At 43.8% G+C, this 19840-nt stretch overlaps 1 protein-coding gene across 1 annotated transcript in view; it reads right to left on the bottom strand.

Moving 5' to 3' along the window:
• The window catches only part of LOC120022990 (rho GTPase-activating protein 5-like), a 72860-nt gene extending 57074 nt beyond the window's left edge, over positions 1 to 15786 (bottom strand). Inside the window, exons 1-3 of the mRNA XM_038966941.1 lie at positions 15563 to 15786; positions 9998 to 13902; positions 8428 to 8578 (exon numbers count right to left, since the gene is read on the bottom strand). Coding sequence (XP_038822869.1) covers positions 8428 to 8578; positions 9998 to 13711 — 3865 coding nt within the window. The 5' untranslated portion in view covers positions 13712 to 13902; positions 15563 to 15786. The remainder of the gene's footprint in view (positions 1 to 8427; positions 8579 to 9997; positions 13903 to 15562) is intronic.
• Positions 15787 to 19840: the final 4054 nt, after the last annotated feature.

The raw sequence follows: 19840 nt of genomic DNA on the forward strand, positions 1-19840 counted from the left end.
GCCCTGGTAGCACAATCGATATGCTGATAGAATTTAGGGAGTCTTGTTTTCAGATTAGCCTTGTTAAAATCCCCAGCTACAATGAATGCAGCCTCAGGATATGTGGTTTCCAGTTTATATAGAGTCAAATAAAGTTTGTTCAGGGCCATCGATGTGTCTGCCTGGGGGGGTATATATACGGCTGTGATTATAATCGAAGAGAATTCCCTTGGTAGATAATGCGGTCGACATTTGATTGTGAGGAATTCTAAGTCAGGTGAACAGAAGGACTTGAGTTCCTGTATGTTGTTATGATCACACCACGTCTCGTTAATCATAAGGCAAACCCCCCCGACAAAAACGTCGTCAATATAAAAGGTAAACAAGAAAGGCACTCTCTCGGTCGTGCGCAAGAAAAAGCTCTGTGACACTTTAGGGTCCACTCATTCAGACTGCTCTTACTTACTCATTTTTCAGAATACAAGCCTGAAACAATTTCTAAAAACTGTTGACATCTAGTGGAAGGCATAGGAACTGCAATTTGAGTCCTAAGTCAATGGATACTGTAATGGCATTGAATAGAAAACTACAAAACCAAAAGAAAAACTACTTCCCGAATTGATTTTTCTCAGGTTTTCGCCTGCCAAATCAGTGTTATGTTATACTCACAGACACTATTTTAACAGTTTTGGAAACTTTAGCGTGTTTTCCATCCAAATCGACCAGTTATATGCATATCATATCTTCTGGGCCCGAGAAGCAGGCAGTTTCATTTGGGTATGCTTTTCATCCAAAATTCCGAATGCTGCCCCCTACCCTAGAGAAGTTAAGCTCGAGGCCCTGGGTCTGAACCCCGCCCTGTGCAACTGGGTCCTGGACTTCCTGACGGGCCGCCCCCAGGTGGTGACAACACCACTTCGCTGATCCTCAGCACAGTGGCCCCACAAGGGTGCGTGCTCAGCCCTCTCCTGTACTGACATAACAATAGTAGGCCTGATTACCAACAATGACGACACAGCCTACAGAAAGGTGGTGAGGGACCTGACAGAGTGGTGCCAGGAAAATAACCTCTCACTCAACGTCAACAAAACGAAGGAGTTGATTGTGGACTTCAGGAGACAGCCGAGGGAGCACGCTCCATCCACATCGACGGGGCCGCAGTGGAGAAGGGGAAAAGCTTCAAGTTTCTCAGCGTACACATCCCTGATAATCTGAAATAGTCCACCCACACAGACAGTGTGGTGAAGAAGGCGCAACAGCGCCTCTTCAACCTCAGGAGGCTGAAGAAATTCAGCTAGGCCCCCTAAGACCCTCACAAACTCTTACAGATGCATCATTGAGAGCATCCTGTTGGGCTGTGTCACCGCCTGGTATGGCAACTGCACCACCCGCAACCGCAGGGCTCTCCAGAGGGTGGTGCGGTCTGCCCAAAGCATCACCGGGTGCACACTGCCTGCCTTCCAGGACACCTACAGCACCCGATGTCACAGGAAGGACACATCAACCACCTGAGCCACGGCCTGTTCACCCCGCTATCTTCAAGAAGGCGAGGTCAGTACAGGTGCATCAACGCTGGGGACGAGAGACTAAAAAACATCTCAAGGCTTCAGACTGTTAAATAGCCATCACTAGCTGGCTACCGCCCGGTTACTCAACCCTGCACCTTACTGCCTCTAAGGTGGAATCACTGGTCACTTTAATAATGTTTACATACTGTTTTAATAATTTCATATGTATATACTGTGTTCTAGTCAATGCCATCCTATTCAACTATTGCTGTGTATATACACTATTCTATCCTATGTATTCTACAGATATACTCAATATTCTATCCACATACTGTCCATTATGTCTATAATTTCTATGCATCCCATTACATATATACACCTACCTTTACAGAGATTTGGGTTCACTTTGAAATTTCCTTGTTTATGAAAGAAAAGCAGATTTTTTGTCCATTAAAATAACATAACATTTATCAGAAATACGGTGTAGACATTGTTAATGTTGTAAATTACTATTGTAGCTGGAAACGGCAGATGTTTTAATGGAATACCTACATAGGCATACAGAGGCCCATTATCAGCAACCATCACTCCTGTGTTCCAATGGCACATTGTGTTAGCTAATCCAAGTTTATAATTTTAAAAGGCTAATTGATCATTAGAAAACCCTTTTGCAATTATGTTAGCACAGCTGAAAACTGTTGTGCTAATTAAAGAAGCAATAAAACTGGCCTTCTTTAGACTAGTAGAGTATCTGGAGCATCAGCATTTGTGGGTTCGATTACAGGCTCAAAATGACTAGAAACAAAGAACTTTCTTCTGAAACTCGTCAGTCTATTCTTGTTCTGAGTAATGAAGGCTATTTCATGCGAGAAATTGCCAAGAAACTGAAGATCTCGTACAACGCAGTGTACTACTCCCTTCACAGAAGGCTCTAACCAGAACAGAAAGAGGAGTGGGAGGCCCCGGTGCACAACTGAGCAAGAGGACAAGTACATTAGAGTGTCTAGTTTGAGAAACAGACGCCTCACAAGTCCTTCATTAAATAGTACCCGCAAAACATCAGTCTCAACGTCAACAGCGAAGAGGCGACTTCAGGATGCTGGATGCTGGCCTTCTCGGCAGAGTTGCCCATCTTAATCTGTTATTTTTATTGGCCAGTCTGAGATATGGCTTTTTCTTTGCCTCTTCACTGTTGACGTTGAGACTGGTGTTTTGCGGGTACTATTTAATGAAGCTGCCAGTTGAGGACTTGTGAGGCATCTGTTTCTCAAACTAGACACTCTAATGTACTTGTCCTCTTGCTCAGTTGTGCACCGGGGCCTCCCAATCCTCTTTCTATTCTGCTCTCTCTCTATGTGACCCAAGCCTAAGTACTAGTCTGCGTCAGTCTGAACATGCTTCTTATGCACATATGTGCAGTCAGTCATTATTTCATTCTCTTTTCCTTTCCTCCATTTAGTGATGTGGAGAGTAAGAACGTCCATAGCGGCAGGAGAGAGAAAGTGAGAGAGCGAGAGAGAGACATGGAGAGAGAAAATGGGAAGCAACGGGTGTCTGTTAATTGAATGTGATTGCTCATTTTGTTTCAGCATTCCTCAGACTCTTGATGAAGCCAGCTGCCCTCTTCCTGCACTCTGCAGCACTGTGCTGTTGTATGTTATGTTCAGCGATCCGATGATAGCCTAATACCTATAAGAACTATTTTATTAGCACAGAACTTCCAGTCCAGTTGAAACTAAGGCCCCCAGAGCTAAATCCAGGCCCTGTCTGAGTCATGTCAGGCCCTTGTCATTTAAAACTAATAGAAGTCACAGTATTTGGGTGAGCCTGATCTGTAGGGAAACAGACATTAAAGCAGCAGCAGCAAGGCCTCTCTCTCTCAGGTCTCCATCCCCATTCTACCAGTTCTAGTGTCCACAACACCATGCAAAGCCCCTCATCCCCCAGTCACTACAATCTAGTGAGGGTCACACAGACAGCAAGAAACAAGCAAACTTGTTGAATGAGTAGTGTCTTCAGGTAGAGAAAGAAAACATTTAAAAACTAGACACAATGACTGACACGTGAAGATGTATGACAGTGTTTCCACTAGTGCCGGCGTGAAGATGTATGACAGTGTTTCCACTAGTGCCGGCGTGAAGATGTATGACCGTGTTTTCCTCTAGCGCCGGCGTGAAGATGTATGACAGTGTTTTCCTCTAGCGCCGGCGTGAAGATGTATGACAGTGTTTTCCTCTAGCGCCGGCGTGAAGATGTATGACAGTGTTTCCTCTAGCGCCGGCGTGAAGATGTATGACAGTGTTTTCCTCTAGCGCCGGGGTGAAGATGTATGACAGTGTTTCCACTAGTGCCGGCGTGAAGATGTATGACAGTGTTTCCACTAGTGCCGGCGTGAAGATGTATGACAGTGTTTCCACTAGCGCCTGCGTGAAGATGTATGACAGTGTTTCCTCTAGCGCCGGCATGAAGATGTATGACAGTGTTTCCACTAGCGCCGGCGTGAAGATGTATGACAGTGTTTCCACTAGCGCCGGCGTGAAGATGTATGACAGTGTTTTCCTCTAGCGCCGGCGTGAAGATGTATGACAGTGTTTTCCTCTAGCGCGGGCGTGAAGATGTATGACAGTGTTTCCTCTAGCGCCGGCGTGAAGATGTATGACAGTGTTTCCACTAGCGCCGGCGTGAAGATGTATGACAGTGTTTTCCACTAGCGCCGGCGTGAAAATGTATGACAGTGTTTTCCTCTAGCGCCGGCTGTCGGCTATACAGCCGGTTACACACTAATTTTCAGATGTACTTTTTTCACTTAAATTAACTAGGCTACTTTTTACATTTCGCAAGTCATAAAAAAAGACAACCGAGCCCTTTCCCGCTAGAATGAACGATACGCATCTTCTAGCAATCTATTGATAGGACAGGCGCCTGTCAGTCACAAAGTGTGCGATTTCAGAGAAGCACCTCTAGTTTGAAGGTCTGAAGTCTGTCCTGCCTCCTGGGTCTGTGTGTTGTGTACACTGTGGTTGCAGTCAAATGTCTTTATACGGAGGGAGAGAGCACGATGCTCCTTCATCGTCTGTGAGTCAATTTGCATGTCCCATATAATGTCGAAATCCACTTAGCCTATTGTTTTCTGGCACATTCATTTCTTTTCTTTTGCTTGTTTCATATGCAGCCACGATGTGCTTGTACGTAGGCTTACTGTGCTTTGATTGACGAACAGCAAGCTTGACTAGTTTATAAATGGTGTTGAACTGACTGAATGAAGTCAATCTCATACATCCTTGCCACTCATAAATCATACAACTTAGTTATATGTCCATGGTATCACATCGGGACATGTGAGCTAAAGATCTCTTTTGTAATTTCGATATGAAGTCCATTAGGACTTGCCAGACAGTGACGTTGAAGTGAGTGACTCATCAGTAGCCTACCGAATTGCATCGGTAAGAGAGACGTTTATTTGGCTCCCTAATTTGCACACTGGTAGGCTTTTTGGCGACTATCTGCAGATAAATTATGAAACCATTCGATGAAGATGGTGAATCCTACTCACTGCAAGGGACAAAAGGTAGGCTAGTTGAGAGAGAGCCTCACTCTGGTCCAAAATACGATACAAAAAAACTGATTGAATTGATTTAAAAGCTAATGTTACTTCTATGGTATTTTCTAAAATATTGATATAAAGTAGGTCTACTGTTCAACGTGTTGACAATGGAGAAGTCAACAGCTGCTTTCTGTGTAGCAAGGCTCATGATTAACACCTGCTTCATTCTTCAATCATACCTGTATTATAGATAGCTGAGAAAAGGCCTCTTAAAAGAAAGCTTGAAGCCTGTGGAAGCCAGCAGACTCTTTCAAGATTCTTTAAGAAGAAACCTGTGGATCAGTTGTTAAACAAGTCTTTTTTGGAATAAATGACATACTGCAATTCACAAAGAGAGTTGCAAACACTTGTTGACATTTTTTCACTAATTTAACTGATGTCATTCTATCTTCTCTTAACGTGTATGGAACTTATTTGAGCATCTGTTCCTTTTATTTTAGAGACCAATTTGTTCATTTGAAAAAGTGGCCATCACACAATTTATTTTGTGGCACACACACACAATGTAACATTTTATTTTTTATTCAAGATCATTTAGGCAATTTACATTTTTCAGTTTTAATAAAATACATAATTCGAAGAACAAATATAATTGTGGGAAGTCATATATTGCTGTAAAATACATGAATCTCAAGAGAAGATGGGTTAAATGTTTAAAAGGTTTAATGTGCTCTTACTTAGAAAATAGTCCTGATCATATAGGCCTAGTTCGAGATGATATAAAAAAAAACAATACACTGAATTCATACATTTTCAGTCATTTAAATTGTAAACACAATACAACAACAATGTTTTCCAATCTGTGTATTTCGGATGGAATCAAAGCAATAGAATGTAACAGAGAACACCAAAATAGAGCTTGTTCGGCAAAACAATCTTAACTGGCTGGCTACTTTTTCTATTAGGCTGGGTACTCCATGTGCTTGTGGGAAACACTGGTATAATGACGATGATAACATGGCAATGATTTCTGAAGGCTGACGGTGACGCATGATGGTTGTTGGCTTAGCCCTGCGTGCACAAAGGGCAACATGGAGCCCTGGCTTGGCTTGCAACTACACACAGTGAGGCTAGCAATCTCTCCCAGGCAGATACAACTGGCTCCCAGAGCAAATGACCCAAACACTTCATCACTGTCAGTGTGCATCAGCCATTAACTACTCTGTGGTTCAACACACACGCACATGCACACGTACACACATGGTCAAAGAAAAAATACACACAGACACACATGGTCAAAGAGAAAATGCACACACACACAACATGGTCAAAAGAGAGAAACACACATACAGTCACACACACACACGCACCAGTCTATAACCCTCGCCACCACAGAACACACACCAGTCTATAACCATCGCCACCACAGAACACACACCAGTCTATAACCCTCGCCACCACAGAACACACACCAGTCTATAACCCTCGCCATCACAGAACACACACCAGTCTATAACCATCGCCACCACAGAACACACAACCAGTCTATAACCATCGCCACCACAGAACACACACCAGTCTATAACTATCGCCACCACAGAACACACACCAGTCTATAACCATCGCCACCACAGAACACACACCAGTCTATAACCATCGCCACCACAGAACACCAGCGGCCAATCGTTGAGTACAGAAATAGGCTCCCACCATCAAACATAACCACAGGATCCAGTCTGGTACCATTTCTCCACCACCAGAATGTGCCCTACTTCCATCTCCAAACATCCACAGGCACCACAAACAGGAACTATTTCATCCAACCACACAGCAGTGTGCTGGGCTTGTTTCATTGCCACACAGCCTACTGCTTCAAAGGCATGTAAACCTGCCACAAACTAGGCTACTCAGATCCGTGTGAAATTCACCTCTGATATTCACCACAATGTTGGCTTGTCTGAGACCTCAGGCTTCTCACTCACTGGGTATTGATGAGTCAATACCAGTCAATGTTTCCATTGAACACGGCGGTCATGTTCAGGTTTCAAGTTTTTTTTTTTCGTCATATACACATGATATGTATGGGGTACACAGTGCAATGAAATGCTTACCTGCAGATTCACCTCTCGAAGTAGGGGGGGAAGATGCCCCTGATACCAATAGCCTAGCAAGCAGGAAGTTTCCAATGACTACTACTGGAATGAATTTACTCTATTCCATTGACTTCATAGCAAACAAAAAATAATCCACTTTTTTACTGAGCTTGGTTTAACATATGTTCAGAGATTACGTTCAACCCCCCAAAAATAAATGGAAAACCCACTTTTTTTAAATGTAGAAAATAAATAAAAATAATGCTGCATTGAGGGTTCACTGCAGTCAGAGATTATATCATTTCCAGTTCCAGACACTAAGTTAAACTGCATATTTACAAATCAGATATCATTACGAATAACCTAGAGGGAGACTTCTCCTGCTGCATTCAAAATATTGGTCGGCATTAGCATTAGGCTAAGTGAGAGAATAATGGCCAATGAGATTTCCAAATGCATCAACATCAAATTCCAGTTAATCATTCACCATGCCCAGTCATCGCCCTCCCCTCTTCTGACCCCCATTAAACACAATTTATTAGTGGGGGAAAAGGAAGCGTTTAATGAAATCCTCAATTGAGTGTGTAAGCAGTTAGAGGAGTCTTCTCTCCCCAGTCATGGCTTACATCTGGCGACTGATGCACTTTGCAGAAACTAAGGCGAGTCAAGCCCTTTGATTCACTGCAAGGGGAAACAATATTGCTACAATGCTACGTTTGACTACTAAAGGACTGTGAACAAATGTAGCTGGGCATGTCAGTGAATAAGCTTGTTTAAAACCCATGGGCCGAATGAATCACTAGATTAACCCCTAACATTACATGAGATCCAACAATTAATAGGATCAAGTGCGCTAAGTAAGAGCTTAAGCACATGTTAAGCAAGTTAAGTCGATACAAACAGGCGGGGAATCTAAAAAGGAATCATACTATACCTGTAATAAATGAATCCTCTCTTCTTTCTGGAAATCAGTGGTTTGTAATGCAATAACAGTAAACTCAACCACAATGACGTTCTGTCATAAAGGTCATGCCAGTCAGTTGGAGCAGAGGGGTTATCATATTATCACACAACTGAAATCCCAAGAACTGTCAGCTAATAGTGAAAAGGCAGCATGAATGAATGCCACATTTTGTTAGCAGCAGCCACAAAAGGCTCAAGTGAATTCCGACCAAATAGCATACATATTTGGGGTAGCCTATGTTTTCACACACACACACTACCACAGGATCATGCTCACACAGTCAAATAGTAACAACAACTCAAATCAGGGTTGAGGGAGAACTGATATAAAATAACCTACCAGTGCGTTCAATGTAGTCCACACACTTCTCAATGAACAAGGGGATTGGCCGGTCCGGGGTGACCAGGTTCTGTAGGGGAACACCAAAGTAGTGGCTCTCCCAATTCCTCCGTGTGGGAGGGTACAAAGGTTTTGTGGCCTTGGATTTTGGCTGTGAATTGAAGGAAAACATAATAGCATCGTTTTCAAAACAAACTACAGAAATGAAGTTCATCCTTTCAATTCTTCAAAAGATTTGTCATTCCCCACAAGACTTAAGCTCTAATTGAAAAAGAAAGTGTAAAACACCTTGCAAGAACTTACAATTTGTTCCCAGGTTTTTTTTGTTAATGTTCTGTTGCCTGATTATCAAAGATAGCAAAATGTTCAAACAATGAGAGTATACTTAATGGCAGTGGTGCTACTGTAGTGAAAAACTATTCATGATTCTAATATATGAAGTTTGGATATTAACCAAAACATTTGTGTATGATTGTCCTGTTATGTGCAGACAAAATCATTTTACAAAATTAAGAATGAAGTAAGCTCCTTGAAATGTCATTGTGAGTGTGGACCTACTGTACAGTACTGTAGTGAAAATGTGAAGTGGACAGCTTTTATGTCCCAAATGTCACCCTATTCCCTATATAGTGTACTACTTTTGATCAGAGACCATAGGGCTTTGGTCAAATGTAGTGCACTATATAGGGAATAGGGTGCCATTTGGACCATAAAAGTTGTCCACTGATTCATGCCTCAGTGCACTTCCTCCACACCCTGGGAACTCTGCCTTCCTCCAAATGCCTTTAACAGACCAGACTACAATACAGTGGGATGCCCAACTCTCCTCTCACTCCTCAACTATGGCGGTCATATTTAACCGTGATTATGTTGTCATTGCTTGTGTTATATCCCATGTTAATTGCTAAGGAATGGGAGTGCATGCTTGGCCAGGAGAAAGTGATGTTGCAACATTCAACAGAAAGTACAAGTCACATTTACTCTCAGTGTGATAGTTCAAACATTGATTTTCTTCAATGCATGAGAGCAGACCATTCTGAATCTGTGTTATAGTAATCATGAGAGCAGACCATTCTGAATCTGTGTTATAGTAATCATGAGAGCAGACCATTCTGAATCTGTGTTATAGTAATCATGAGAGCAGACCATTCTGAATCTGTGTTATAGTAATCATGAGAGCAGACCATTCTGAATCTGTGTTATAGTAATCATGAGAGCAGACCATTCTGAATCTGTGTTATAGTAATCATGAGAGCAGACCATTCTGAATCTGTGTTATAGTAATCATGAGAGCAGACCATTCTGAATCTGTGTTATAGTAATCATGAGAGCAGACCATTCTGAATCTGTGTTATAGTAATCATGAGAGCAGACCATTCTGAATCTGTGTTATAGTAATCATGAGAGCAGACCATTCTGAATCTGTGTTATAGTAATCATGAGAGCAGACCATTCTGAATCTGTGTTATAGTAATCATGAGAGCAGACCATTCTGAATCTGTGTTATAGTAATCATGAGAGCAGACCATTCTGAATCTGTGTTATAGTAATCATGAATCAGAATGCCTACCTTTTTAGGTTCCTTTGTCTTTGGCGTTTTCTTCTTTTTCTTCTTCATGTCATCCTGCTCTGGATCAGAGGTGATGGCAGGGTTGTCTATCCCTCCCTTCCAGGGGTCCGCAGGGGACAGCAGGGGGTCTTCCTCGCTGCCCCGATGGGCCCTGCCCTTCTTCTTCTTCTGCATGGCCGGCCCAGACTCATCATCGCTGACGTCGGAGTGGACACGTCTGTGGTACATCTTGGTTTTGCTGAAGAGTATTTTTGAGCGGTGCTTATACTTGGAGGGCCTCCTGCTGGCCTGCGCCTTGTGGTCAAAGCCGTTCTCCTCGTCCCCGTGTAAGACGTGAAGCCCCTCAAACGAGTTGCGCATTTTGAGGGTCCTGCTGTGGGTGTCCTCCGGGACAGCGTAGATGTTGTCGATAAAGCCCTTTGATTTCAGGAGAGTGTCTACGGGGTCTGCGTAATTGTCGGACGCCTCGACGTCTTCACCGTGGGCCATGGGGCTGCGTTGTCGTCTGTTGCTCCTCATCCCAGCCTCAATGGTCTTCAGGAGATTGGGGTCCAACTTCTTGACGTTGGGCTTGGATAGTATAGGCTTGGGTCTAACCGGGGGAGGCACTCTGTGGTTGCGCTCTTGGTCACCGACAGGTGTGTTATGGACAGGGTACTCGTTCCCCTCCAGATCGATCCTGCACTTTCCACGTTCGCTAAACGTTGGAAGAAGCTGCACGTCGTCCCCGATGGGGCTGTAAGGCGGAGGGGCCTCTGTGTCGTCCTCTGAGTCAGGGTAGTAACTGTAAGCAGGGGAATGGCTGTGGGGAGACTGGGGGAAGACATCTTCACTCGCACCCGTGCAGTCTCGAGAGCTGTCAAACATGAAGGCGCTCTCGATGCTGCTCTTTTTCTCTAGCACCTCGTTGAAGAACGGCGTGAAGACTTCCGTCTGACGATGGTACTGAGACAGAGAGTAGAGAGCTGTGAATTTGGCGGTTATCTCTGTAGCGATGTGCTCCCCTTCAGTCATGAGGTCTTTGATTGGGTCATTCTCAAAGAAGTCTGCTTGACTGTCTGTGACGGCCACCATTTGAACAGGAATGACATCTTGGACCTCCGCCAGGAAAGCTCTGAGCATCGCCATGGAGGACTTGCGTTTTGCTGAGTAGACCAGGATGTATCCATGGACGAGCTCGTCCTTCCTGATTCCGATGGAGGAGTGGTAGGAGAGGACAGTGACCTGTATTCTTCTGCGACTGTCGCCGATGATTTTGTTGAGGATCAGAGTGTTACTTTGGCCAGGTTGCCCAGCGCTGCAGGAATGTGAATCGAGGAAAGGTGAGAGGATGAGGTCTACGCTAAATGGATCCCCACACACGGCACACATAACAATCCTCAAGTCTGTCTCTGACATGTCTTTGATGGATGGCAGAGGGCTCATCACATCAAAGTTGTGCTTTAGTCCTTCTAATACTCCTCTGAGAGCCTGTTTAATTTGGAACTCGTTAAACTTCCGTGGAAAGGTAGCAGAAGGTATATCTACAAAGGTGCACTGTAGCTTATTTGCAAGCTGTTGGCCCTGATGCCTTAAGATAGGCATATTTTTGCAAACACTGTCTCTCTGGTTTGCTAGGATTAGAATGAATGGCAATGGTGGAGCGTATCTCTCCCTCCTGTTCTGTGCAATCTCTGCCCTGATTCGCCCTACGCAGTCGCCAATACAATTTAGCGACTCTATGGAGCTGAAGACACAGAAGATTCCATGAGGTTTGAAGGTCGACGCCCACGTATGGCTAAAGAGCAACGTTGAGTTGACATCAACAGGCAGAAGCTCCAGTTCATATATTTTCCCATCCAGGGTGTACTCATCGTCTGTGGACTGGGCTCGGATTTCATTTGCAAGTTCTTGTGCGAGACCCTCCCTTCCCAAGAGACACAAATTGACTTTATCAATGTTGGCACTGTTATAGTAGAGATTAGAGCGACCATGGTCCAGCTGAACTAGCCTGTTAGCCAGTACCTGCTCGACATTTATGTCAACGCAGCTCTGTCCACTCAGACACGTCTCCTTCGTAGGGTGGTAGACGAACCCGATGTGCTTGAGAAGAAGTGACTCCCTGTCCGGGGCCAGTTTCTGCAGGGCTCTGTATCTGGGCTCCTCGTTGAGCACAGTGTGGATCTCGCTCATTTTGTCACAGCTTGGGGTGGCGTTTAAATCAAGGTCATAAAACAGCTCTGCGTGTTCAAAAAGCATTTCCTGAAATTCCTCTTTGGCCCTTTCAACTATTTCCTGCTGATGCTGGCTGTAAACATCCCTGCGATCAGATTCACTGATATACTTGTAGGCCTCGTCCTCCATGACAAAACACATGACCTCTTCCCAGGGTTGTCCAGGGCTGATGAAATGGACTCTATCCAATGTCTTCTTGAATCTATTCTTCATTTCTAACCGCATTTTCTCTGAGAACAGATGCTGGACATGGTTCTGAAAAATCTTCTCCCCTTCCAACGTTTTGAGGAGATCAAAGGGCACTCTTCTGTCGTTGACTTTGTCAATTTGGTCCGTCTCATCCCACGGAGTGTGTTCCAGCACCACAAACCAGAAATGAAACTCAGCCCTGCTCTTCAAGATACTTTGAGCCTCCGACCAGCTCAGGTTCTCGAGTTCTTCCAAGTTGTTGAGCAAGTTATTGAGAATTTTTGGCAGGCTCGAGAAGTATTCTGCCCTCCTTTTCCTGATATGTTCCTGCTTCAGCTGTTCGATGTGCTTGTTGAGGGTGTTTCTAGCTTTTCGGGTGCCTTCCAAGTTGATGTATTCCTCATAGTCAGGGTGGTTTTTCAACATGTTACTCACTGTTTTCCAACTTGTGTGATAATCTCTGACGGTTTGTACAATCCTCTTTTCAAACTTGTCGGACACTGTGGCTACTAACTGTCGCTGAACTTTATAGGCCTCCAAATAAGGAATGATTTTGGGTTTGCCTCGTGGTTTGTCCATCTGCTGGGTCAACGCGTTAAAACAGAGGTCTACATTGATTCTAGATCGAGCTGACGTTTCTACCACCAGGAGGTTCTTTTTGCTTGCAGCGAACACCTGAAGGTCCCTTAGATACTGCTCCATGCACTCGTCACATTTAGTTGCAGCAATGACGATGGGCTTTTTCGATTTGACCATTTGAGAATAAAGGCTGTTGACAAATTTCATCTGATCCTCAAATTTCCTATTGCAGCCTTTGCTCACGTCTATGCACAATAAAAAACCGTCAATGTTCAGTTTCCCATCGGCCATCTGCTTCTGATCAAAATCCTGTTCCAGGCCAAGCTGGTCGGTGCAAATGTACATCAGCTTCTCAGCAGACTGTAGCTTGGAGGCTGCAGCCCTTTTACTATAGGGCTGCAGGTTTGTGCTGCGATGTGGCAAGAAAGTCTGATCATCAATGAACTCCGTTTGTTCAATGATTTGAATTTTACACTCGAGCCCGTCATCGCTTCGGTGTGGCACTTCACCCCAGTAGAGGAAGTGATCATTGTTCACCACGCGACCTCCAAAGTCAATTGTGCTCAACACAGAAGTGTGCTCAGTATAGTAGCCGTCAGCGTTGGAACACACATATCTGTTGCATAGGCAGGACTTGCCCACGCCACAGTTGCCCTTCTCCTTCTCTGTCCCTGAGAGGCCAACAACACTGACAGCATATGTTAGGGGGCGTGCCTCCTTGTTCTTGGCCATTATATTCCCCCTGTCATTGCTTTGTCAATTTCAAGAAAAGTTTCTACCAGCACAGCTATCATTCCACTCCAATTGGTTAGATAGGGTGGTGGTGCACATTCATGGCTTTCTCCCTTTAGTGGTGAATCCCTCTATCCTCCTAGATCCTCGAGCTGCGATAGGGCAGCTGGTTCTCCATTATTATGACCTCCCTGAAAAAGAAAGTGTATAATTGAACTACACATACATAGGAACACGTACCAAATGGCACCCTATTCCCTTTATAGTGAACAACTTTTGCAAACAGTCCACAGGACTAATGATACAATCTGAACAGTTACAGTAGACTATTTCCGCTCTAGAGACTGTCAGTCATATGAGGCAATAACCTACAACAGAGGTTAACCTGCAAAAAAAATGTGATAACCTGCAAATAAAAATGTTGATAAATCCTGTACTGTCTGTAGGAGTGTAACAAAAAAGTTCCTTGTTCAGTGTCAGTGACTCTTTTCATGAGTAATCCCCCCCCCCCCCACAGATATTAGCCATTCCATTTTAAAAAACTAATTTTATCAAATTTGTGCAGAAGATAAAAAATGTTATGCAACTTCAGACTTGGAGGCAGTGACCTAGAAATAATGAAAAAAGCATAGAGAGACAAGATCATAATTTAGTTATTTATCAAATCCCAGAAACCTACTATTCATCATCATTCAATATGGATTATATTTCAGTTTACTCCAGCAATACTTTTGTTGCAGATGTTACTAGAGAACTATTGCACCTGTCATCATTGAACCGTTTGACAACAATACTGTCTATTTGTTGCACTTCGCATGTTCGTCCCCTAAGAATCATGCAACACACCCCATCATGACATCTTACAAAGCAAACAGTCCAGTTTTGACGTCCGATTTATAATACTGTAGTTACACCGGTCCCACGCTTCTAGTATTAAAGAGGAATTTAGCTATTGCATATCTACTGGATTTTTTGTTATTATCGAGATGTGTGACTAGTAACGTTACTGCCCAGGTGAGAAGGTAGCCCATCACTAGCAAACCATTGTAGTACCTGCCTGTGGTTACATTTCTTTCCAGTCTGCTACGTTCTGAACGGTGCGCCCTTCTAAACCCCAGTCATTGATGAATGATAATGGTATTCAACCAAGAATGTCATTGCCAGGGAGGCACACCAATCAAAACTCAAAAGCAATCCTCTACCACGAGATGTAGAGGTTATTCAAAAGCACGACGCTGCTCTGGACAACTTGTCAGTAACAATTATCATCTTGCAACAATCCGAGGTTCATTAGTTAGCTAGCTAATGTACCTGTCCTAGCTTAGCTAACATTAACTGCGTGCGAACTATCAAGCAAGAAACGTCCAGCAAGTGAAACTGTCACACTTCCAATTAGGTTGCTAGCAAACGTGGTTTGCTTTATCTGCATACGGTTACAATTATAATAACCCATGCAATAAAAGGTTACGTCTGTCTATGCCATTGTAATCAGAAACTATGACAATGATAACCCCATCATCAATGGCATTTGGTTGGAAGAATGACATGTATAGCCAACTCAAGGGCCTAAGCTAAAATCGCTTGCTTCCAGAGTAGTCTCTGGCTGAGCTTAGCCCACCAGCTAGCTGTAGCTAACACTGCCTAGTTAGATAGCAAAATAGTGGTAGCTGGTCGAACAATAATACATTTCACTCAGCGCAAAATACAAACGAATGACCTTGCCGGAATATTTCGTTACCTCCCTTGATCCTTAATTAAAAAAACATTGAATTTATTTGACACAGACAATTTTATCCAGGGTGTAGCAAATGAAGAAACTCGATTCAGTCCATTCCAAATGCATTCCCCTACCTAACATGGTCGCTCCCAGCTCCGAGACCACGAAAAAAGGTAGCATTCCAAGTGTATTATTTTACTCCAGCAAATTAAATTTTTCAACGGCTCGTGCACTGCAATTCACGGGGAACGTTCCGTGTATCCTCTTTCTATTCCAAATGTGTTTGTTTTTATATATTTTGTTTAATTGGTGGTATGCGTTTAATCGGAGACCTGCTCACTCCTCTCTCTCTCATCCCAGTCAGTAATGGCGACTGATACATCCTGCTCTCACCCACTCTCTCTCTCTCTCCAGTAACTTTTCCATTAGGGCTCAAAGCAGGGGCGCGACGCTCGTGCATGGTTGCTATGTAATTGTGTGAATTAATCATGTCTGGAAATAGTATTAGCTAATGCCTGAATATTTGGTGGCTTATTTTTGTGATAGTGATTAGAGACCAGTGATTAGGGATCAAGTCCACGAGATGGCACATTGTCAACCAGAATAAACATCTACGTAGAGAATGTAATAACCTACATTGTTCAATAGTGCATAAGCTTGAACCATCTAGTTTTGCAAATACAGTAGGCTACTGACACATCTTTGTGGTTAAGTTATAGTGTGGAGCCAAACCAAGTTATTACATGGTTATAGCAAGTTTATTACAGGGATATGCACATCTGAAAGAAGCCATCTGAAAATGTTCAGTAACATTCATGTGAATTACAATAATATTTAATGAGGGGTTTATATGACAGACAAACCTAGTTTTTTTCCCAAAATAGTCTACAGCTCTCTGGAGAAATGCAACGGCAGGTTTATAATACTACACAATATGCTGCTCACCCTAAGGCCTTTACTTTCAATGCTCCGCTAGTGGATTCTAGGCAGATTTGCAAAACCTTGTTTGTTAAGCTCTTGCTTTTATCTTGACTTAGAGGGAAGGGGGAATCCCTACAGCTTGTCTCTTACTCAACCATAGCCTACATTTCTACACATTTTTTACACTGTTCTATACACATTAGTGTCTTCTGTTGATGTTTAATTTGTCATTGAAGTGGAAATTCATTGTAGAATACATTTCAACCTGATTTGGTTCTATCCAGGAGGTATAATTCATTTCAACCTGATTTGGTTCTATCCAGGAGGTATAATTCATTTCAACCTGATTTGGTTCTATCCAGGAGGTAGAATACATTTCAACCTGATTTGGTTCTATCCAGGAGGTATAATTCATTTCAACCTGATTTGGTTCTATCCAGGAGGTATAATTCATTTCAACCTGATTTGGTTCTATCCAGGAGGTACAATTCATTTCAACCTGATTTGGTTCTATCCAGGAGGTACAATTCATTTCAATCTGATTTGGTTTTATCCATTAGGATTGACAGAGCCCTAGTAGATAAACTATGCATATGCAATGATGGTACATGATGATGTTCAACTTACATGTTGTCATGTGCATGTAAAAAATCTGCATCAAGCATCTTATGCAAAAATGTGATAGGAAGTAAGTTTATAAGTGGACTGATCATTGTATTAAAGAAAGTGTGTCCCTCACAACTGACAGACACAAAGTTATCAACCCTTTTATACAAGCCTTTTCTACATTGAGTTGGAAATCCAGACATCGCTGTGCTGTTTTATTGTTAGTCATCATAATGCAATAGCCTTTAACAGTGAAGCTGAGAGTCCAAGCTCCATTGTCTGGGTCTGTTTTGGGCTCAGCTGTCCCTCTGCAATTGTTGCGACACAAAACACCAGGGACGAGCAGGAAAGCTGAGGGAGCTTTGTCCAATTGTTTGTGTCACTTAAGTGTTCATATTTTCATGTTATCCTTCAAACTAAAATTGTGTTTTTAATAGTTCTATGCACTGTTGTTTTGATGATGGCACACTGAAACAGAGTGTAAATATTCTAGTGAGAGTGGGCATTCTCTCCCGACCAACGCTGAATGATGGAGAGAAAGTGGGAGTTGTTTCACACAGGATCCCAGTGTTCTGGGTTGGCATCTGCCAATATGAACAGGAACAAGGCATTGGAATCAGAGCCTTAGTTTTATTTTACAATTTTTATTGAACCTTTATTTAACTAGTTAGTTACAAACTTAACAGACTCAGAGCCAAAAGGCTCACTGCCTCTCTTTCTCTCTCTCTCTCTCTCTTTCTATTTCTCTCTCTCTCTCTCTCTCTCTCTCTCTCTCTCTCTCTCTTTCTATTTCTCTCTCTCTCTCTCTCTCTATTTTTTTCTCTCTCAGTGCTTTGCAGCTTACATGTCAAAGGTCAATCAATATAACTTTCACACAGTGTCATCAGTGTCATTGTTGTCACAAGTGATGTAGTAAAAAGAGGAAGAGGGAATGTATTTATTAGCCAATGGTTTAATTCAAATCAGTTCCAAGAGCAGACTATGTGTGAGGTTGCCATGCAAGTGTGAAGCTGGTGATGGAACAAGAACAACCTGTAAATAGATGTGATGATTCCTAGCAACAGGCAGTAAGTAGTGTGTTCTCATCTGATGTAAGTGTTGGTTGAGAATCTCAACTATTGGTCCTTACACCCTCCTTGTCCTCAGAACAATAAGGTAATTGCCTTCTCTTTCAACTACCCTGCACGATCAGTATAGTCTGAGTCTACCGCCGCCCTGACTCAGGGGTGTGACTACTTATGTAAATAGATATTTCTGTATATCAGTTTCAATAAATTTGCAAAAGATTCTAAAAACATGTTTTCACTTTGACATTATAGAGTTGTGTGTAAATGTTTGAGAGAAAAATATATATTTAATCCATTTTGAATTCAGGCTGTAACACAATAAAATGTGGAGTAAGTCAAGGAGTATGAATATTTTCTGAAGGCGCTGTATAAGTAAGTTGACATTTTCGATGTCTTGTGGTTGTTATGAAACACTCATGTACTGCTTATGAATGTGGTATGTATGGTTATAAGTGTATGAAGTCCTATACCCTTTAAATAACTGTTCATTCTGCTTTTGGCCCTCTTCATGTCAATGATGCGGAGTGGTGTTATCATAAGGAACCATAAGAATTCATTCCTCTTTGAGCAAAAACTAGTTGGGTTTTCCATGCGCAACAGGGTTGTCACGGCTGTCGTAGGGAGGAGACCAAGGTGCAGCGTGGTGAGCGTACATTTTCTTTTATTTAAATAAATGACACCAACAAAACAAGAAACAAGAAAACAACCGTGAAGCTAAAGGCTATAGTGCCCACAACATAGACAACTTCCCACAGAGACAGGTGGAAAAAAGGGCTACCTAAGTATGGTTCTCAATCAGAGAAAACGATAGACAGCTGTCCCTGATTGAGAACCCTACCCGGCCAAAACATAGAAATGCAAATAATAGAATATAGAATACCCACCCCAACTCACACCCTAACCAAACCAAAATAGAGACATAAACAGTACCCCTCCCAAAGGTGCGGACTCCGGCCGCAAAACCTAAACCTATAGGGGAGGGTCTGGGTGGGCATCTATCCGCGGTGGCGGCTCAGGTGCGGGATGCAGACCCCGCTCCACCACTGGCTCACCCCACTTTGGCGGCACCTCTGGTGCGGGGACCCTCGTCGCCGACCCCGGACTGGGCACCCTCGTCGCGGGCCCCGGACTGGTCACCCTCGTCGCGGGCCCCGGACTGGGCACCCTCGTCGCGGGCCCCGGACTGGGCACCCTCGTCGCGGGCCCCGGACTGGGCACCCTCGTCGCGGGCCCCGGACTGGGCACCCTCGCTGCGGGCTCCGGACTGGAGAACGTCGCTGGAGGCTCCGGACTGGAGAACGTCGCTGGAGGCTCCGGACTGGAGAACGTCGCTGGAGGCTCCGGACTGGAGGCCGTCGCTGGAGGCTCCGGACTGGAGAACGTCGCTGGAGGCTCCGGACTGGAGAACGTCACTGGAGGCTCCGGACTGGAGGCCTTCGTTGGAGGCTTCGTGCCATGACTCCTCACTGGAGGCTTCATGCCATGGATCATCACTGGAGGCTTCATGCCATGGATCATCACTGGAGGCTTCTTACTATGGATCATCACTTGAGGCTTCGTGCCATGGATCATCACTGGAGGCTTCATGCCATGGATCATCACTGGAGGCTTCGTGCCATGGATCATCACTGGAGGCTTCTTGCCATGGATCATCACTGGAGGCTTCGTGCCATGGATCATCACTGGAGGCTTCTTGCCATGGATCATCACTGGAGGCTTCGTGCCATGGATCATCACTGGAGGCTTCTTGCCATGGATCATCACTGGAGGCTTCGTGCCATGGATCATCACTGGAGGCCTCTTGCCATGGATCATCAC

This window comes from Salvelinus namaycush, chromosome 28 (genome assembly GCF_016432855.1).
Source record: "Salvelinus namaycush isolate Seneca chromosome 28, SaNama_1.0, whole genome shotgun sequence".
Classification (NCBI taxonomy): Eukaryota; Metazoa; Chordata; class Actinopteri; order Salmoniformes; family Salmonidae; genus Salvelinus; species Salvelinus namaycush.